The 5,496-nt window shown below is 51.1% G+C and overlaps 1 protein-coding gene across 1 annotated transcript in view; it reads left to right on the top strand.

The window, feature by feature from the left end:
* The first annotated feature begins 996 nt into the window (after positions 1-996).
* The window catches only part of LOC108792450 (putative nuclease HARBI1), an 8,431-nt gene continuing 3,931 nt past the window's right edge, over positions 997-5,496 (top strand). The window contains exons 1-2 of the mRNA XM_018563236.1: positions 997-2,047; positions 2,941-3,309. Coding sequence (XP_018418738.1) covers positions 1,255-2,047; positions 2,941-3,309 — 1,162 coding nt within the window. The 5' untranslated portion in view covers positions 997-1,254. The remainder of the gene's footprint in view (positions 2,048-2,940; positions 3,310-5,496) is intronic.

Raw genomic sequence — 5,496 nt, 5'->3', positions numbered from 1 at the left:
CCTGTAACTCCCCCCCCCTTCAAACGTTTCCTAAGGAGTCCAAGCTGATGTCCTCATGATGACCTAGATGGCCAAAAGCTTGTGGACCCCCGAACATCGCACCTTCTATGAGTTTGTTGAACATCCCATTCCAAAACCATGGAGTCCCCCCCACCGCCATGGCCATTGTTGTGGAGTCCCCCCCCACCGCCATGGCCATTGTTGTGGAGTCCCCCCCACCGCCATGGCCATTGTTGTGGAGTCCCCCCACCACCATGGCCAGTAATATGGAGTGTCCCCACCACCGCCTTGGCCAGTAATATGAAGTTGCTCCTCTGCAGCTAGAATGGCCTCCACTCTTCTTCAGTGGAAAGCTTTCCACAAAATTTTACATCACCTGTTGGAATTTCTCAATTTTTGAGGCCAAGTCCTGATGTTGGGTGAGAAGATCTGGATCACCTTCAGCATTTCAGTTCTTCCCAAAGGTCTTCAGTAGGGTTGAGGTCAGGACTCTGTGTAGGACACTCGGGTTCCTCCACACCAAACTTCTCCTCACACTTATTCCAATTCATCCCATTGGTGTTCATTATAGTTAAGGTCAGGACTCTGTGGAGGCCATCCAAGTTCCTCCACACACAACTGGTACTCACAATCGGCATTCCAGTTCTTCCCAAAGGTGTTCAGTAGGGCTGAGGTCAGGGCTCTGTGAAGGACACTCAAGGTCCACCACACTGGTCACACCATGTCTTTAGGGAGCTGGCTTTGTCCACAGGGGACAGTCATGGTGGAACAGATAAGGGCCTTCTGAAGGTTGGGCAGATACCGTTGCCCAAAGTTGTCCTTCTATACTTTGCCTATCCCCGTACACTGGACGCACCTGAACTCGAATGTGTGGAGAGCTGCCCATGTAGTGTATAATGACGTGACCTTGACCAATCAGCACGAAGTTTGTGTAGACATCTTTAGATTGCAGGGACCCCATTGGCTGATTTCCTAACTGTTACTATTTGTCCGCAGGTCTGCCGAAGGACGTATAGGAGTCAGTGTCACCTAGAGGGTAAAGACTTCTCATGGTGAGACGGGAACCGCTGTCTGGATTGGAACAGGAGAACGTCGTCGGGGACCTCTGGCATGGTATTTAACCCTACTGACTTGTGTGACCTGCGTCGGCCTGTGAGCGCGTTCCTCACCTCCACCATGGAGTGGAGATAGTAAGACGACGTTCGGCATCTTTGAAGAACATCTTGGCTCACCGAGACGGTGGGGGTGGATACCATGGAGGCCTTTGGGCCGGTCATGCTGTACTTGCTCCAAGTCCAGGAGAACGAAAAGAACGACAAACCTCAGCCAAAGCCGAAGAAGAACCTTAGGCCTCTACCTGTGGAGAAACCTCGGCCTAAGCCAAAGCGGCCCTCGGCGCCGAAACCTCAGATGCTGGGGATCCGGCGGCCGCGGATATTCAGGGAGCGCACGGGGATGGAAGGCCTGACCGACGAGGAAGTCCTGCAAAGGTTCAGACTCACCAAAAGCACCATTATAGACTTGTACGAGTTGATCAGGTCGGACATTGACCCGCTGACGCAGAGGAGCCACGCCATCCCCGGGATTGTCAAACTCTTGAACTGTCTTCACTTCTTCTCTTCCGGGTCCTTTCAAACCAAAGCATCGGCCATCGGTGGCGTCTCGCAGTCCACCTTCTCGCGGTTCCTGGTGCCGGTTATCCAGGCCTTGAAGAAACACGTGCACACCTTCATCAGCTTTCCCAAAGACAAGGCCGGCTGGCAGAAACTGAAGAGCGACTTCTACGAAGTGGCCGGCGTCCCGCACGTTATGGGGGCCCTGGATTGTATGCACATCGCCGTCTCGGCGCCGCACGAGCGGGAGGAGATCTACAGGAACGCCGAGGGCTACCATTCGGTCAACGTGCAGATGATTGTCGACAGCAACTGCAAAATTCTCAGCCTGTTCTCCGCCTTTCCTGGAAGCTCCCAGAATTCCTCCATCCTGAGACAGTCCTCCGTGTACGAGGGGTTTGAGAACGGCAGGCTGAGCGGGGGATGGCTGTTGGGTAAGTCATCGCCACACATAGAACAAGCCTTCCCCCACCCCTTCCATAGGTGGAGGTCACCAAGAGGTTTTAAAGGGGGCGGAGACACAACTACTGGGGGGAATCTCACCATTGTGGGAGGGGCAGAGACACAAACTACTGGGGGAAATCTCACCATTGTGGGAGGGGCAGAGACGCAACTACTGGGGGGTAATCTCACCATTGAGGGGGGGAGGGGAGAAGGACCACTTTGAGGAACATGTGGGAGGAGGGGAGAAGGACTACTTTAGGAACGTGTGTGAGGGACTACTTTGAGGAACGTGTGGGAGCAGCGGAGAAGGACTTCTTTTAGGAAGGAAGGGAGAAAGACCACTTTGAGGAACGTGTGCGAGGAGGGAAGGTCTACTTTGAGGAACGTCTGGGAGGAGGGGAGGAGGACTACTTTGAGGAACGTGTGGGAGGAGGACTACTTTGAGGAACGTAGGGGAGGAGGACTACTTTGAGGAAAAAGTGGGAGAAGGGGAGGAGGACTACTTTGAGGAATGTGTGGGAGGAGGACTACTTTAAAGTGGGGGAGAAGGACTACTTTGAGGAATGTGTGGGAGGAGGGGAGAAGGACTACTTTGAGGAGGGGAGGAGGACTGCTTTGAGGAACGTAGGGGAGGAGGACTACTTTGAGGAACGTAGGGGAGGAGGACTACTTTGAGGAACGTAGGGGAGGAGGACTACGTGGGAGGAGGACTACTTTGAGGAACGTGTGGGAGGAGGGAGAAGGACTACTTTGAGGAATGCGTGGGAGGAGGACTACTTTGAGGAATGCGTGGGAGGAGGACTACTTTGAGGAACCTGGACTTGTTCTTGAAGCCTTTGATGAAGTAAGATGAATATATCTCCAATATGTCTTTTGTTTCCAGGCGGTCCCGTGTACGCATGCCGTCCGTGGTTGTTGACACCGGTTCCAGAGCCCAGCACGCCAGCAGAGACGGCCTACAACGAGGCCCACGACAGGACCCGTGCCATCATAGACGAGACCTTCAAAATACTGAAAACCCGGTTCAAGTGTTTGGACAAGTCCGGGGGCGGTCTGCAGTACGACCCCACCAAAGTGTCCGACATCATCGTGGCCTGCTGCATCTTACACAACATCTCCATCCTTCACAACATTCCGCTCAAGAGCGAGGAGCCCCCCTACCTCAAGGGGAAGCCAATGCCAGAGCTTCAGCCACCCCCCAGAGGAAACGCTCAGGATGTCCGCGCCAGGGTGATCGAACAATACTTCTCTTGTAAGCCGAATCCCTTCCTTGATGTAGAGGGAGCGGGTGGGCGGGACTGAACAGCTCTTGCTCATTGTACAGGAGAGCGTGGTGCTCCACAACACATATCGGTTTTGTTCATCTGTTGTGGTGCGTTGGCAGCCCATTCATGAGTGTCAATGGGCCCTAGAGCTAATTTGGCTGATTCACACTTCAGCCTTTTTACTGCCTCCACAATTCACCACTCTCTGCCAACAGTTTGACGACAACAAGAGCCAATCTCACCCTGCTTCCTCCACCACACTCCTCCCAACCATTTGACTGACGGCAAAAAGAGCCAATCTCACCCCTGCTTCCTCCACCACACTCCTCCCAACCATTTGACTGACGGCAACAAGAGCCAATCTCACCCCTGCTTCCTCCACCACTCTCCTCCCAACAGTTTGACTGACGGTAACAGGAGCCAATCACCCCATTGCCTTCAGCATGCCCTGCCCCCCCTGAGGCCAGAAGGTTCAGGGAACATCTTCCTGGACCTGGTGGAGGTGACAAGCAACCAGAGGTAAGTGTTTGGACACGGGGGAGCATGGAAAGGTACTGGGTGTTTTTTTTACCTTAACGCAGAGAACGCCTGACTTTTAGTACTACTTTAATAGACCCCTAACGCTTCCATGAAGAGGACCTGTCAAAAAAATGACTATTACATGGGGAGTTTCACAATAATGGTAATAAAGGTAAGTTGGGGCTCACCGCAGGACGCCGTGCCCACACATTCCTAGCCTGGCCCTCCTCTGCTTCAATGACAGTGGCCTCACCTCCACAACAGAGCCTAGTGATTGTAGCCAGGACCCTCAGAATGAGGGTTGGGGAGAAAGCCTGTGTGGTCATGTGACCAATGAATAAGTGGTCCAAAGCAGCCATTGTTCTAACTAGGGATGCACCGATATATCGGCCGCTGAAACATATCGGCCGAAAATTGCACTTTTGGCATAATGCCGAAAAGTGCCATTTTCCTGCTGATACATCGGCGCATCCCTGCTTTCTCTCCTCCCCGCTTGGCGCTGCTCTGTGTCCCAGCGGGGAGGAGAGAAACTGTGATGGCCGAGCGCAGCGGGAGGTGAGCGGCCGGCGTCTCTCCCACACCGCTCAGCCTCCTGTCAAAGTCCGGCAGAGCGGTGTGGAGGCGGAGACAGCCAGCGCTGTCACAGGAGGATGAGCTCTCCTCCCTGCACCGCTCGCTTCTGTGACAGAAAATGGTATGGTTAATATTTCCTCAATTATGAATGAATGGGAAGTGATCTACATCGCTTCCTGTTCATTCATGATTGTGGTTCTACATCACTTCCTGTTCATTCATGATTATGGTTCTACATCACTTCCTGTTCATTCATGATTGTGGATATAGTAACCATACTCTGTCCTCATTTTATGAATGATCAGGAACACTCAGTATAGAGGATTCCATGTTCATTGATAACTTGGGCTGCAGAAAAAGAGATTGAGGACTCTGTGTCCTAAATCTCTTTTTTCTTTTTTAAAAGGGAAATCTCAGGGGTCTGTTTTAGACCCCCAATATTTCCCCAAAGCACCTAAAAGTAATGTAAAAAATAAAAATATTTAATAAAAATTAATTAATAAATTAAAAAAATATAAAAGTTTATAAAAAAAATAAAATATTATTTAAAATTTGAAAAAATTAAAAACATATTTGGTTTTGGCCTGACATTTTTATTTATTTCGGTGTCGTTTTGGTTTTGAAATTTCCATTTCGTTGCACCCATAGTTTTTGATCTTGAAAAATCCTTCAGTATTCCCGCATATCCACCACACAAATATAAAAAAAAACTCGTAGTGTAAAATTTGTGGGTGTCTCCTTTAGCTAGCAGGGTGCTCAGGAGACACCCATGCATGCGTGTTCCCAGCTGGGACCTGCACCTAGCCACTTATGTCCATAGACACACACGATGTGCGCCAAGCCACCCGTGCTTCACTGCTCTCCTCCCAACCATTTGACTGACGGCAACAAGAGCCAATCTCACCCCTGCTTCCTCCACCACTCTCTGCCAACTCTAACTGTCACTTGGCATTCAACACATTGCGATGTTTTCTAGCGTGATATAAGAACTGTGGAGACATTCGTGTCGTTGGCTTTGTGCAGTGGGAAGTTCCATTTAAAACTCCCCCCTGTTCTCATACTACCCACCCACCCCCCCACAC

This window comes from Nanorana parkeri, unplaced genomic scaffold (genome assembly GCF_000935625.1).
Source record: "Nanorana parkeri isolate BGI_ZX_2015 unplaced genomic scaffold, ASM93562v1 scaffold644, whole genome shotgun sequence".
Taxonomy (NCBI): domain Eukaryota; kingdom Metazoa; phylum Chordata; class Amphibia; order Anura; family Dicroglossidae; genus Nanorana; species Nanorana parkeri.
The sequence above is the reverse complement of the archived record's forward strand: the minus strand, read 5'-3'. Positions and strand labels throughout refer to the sequence as shown.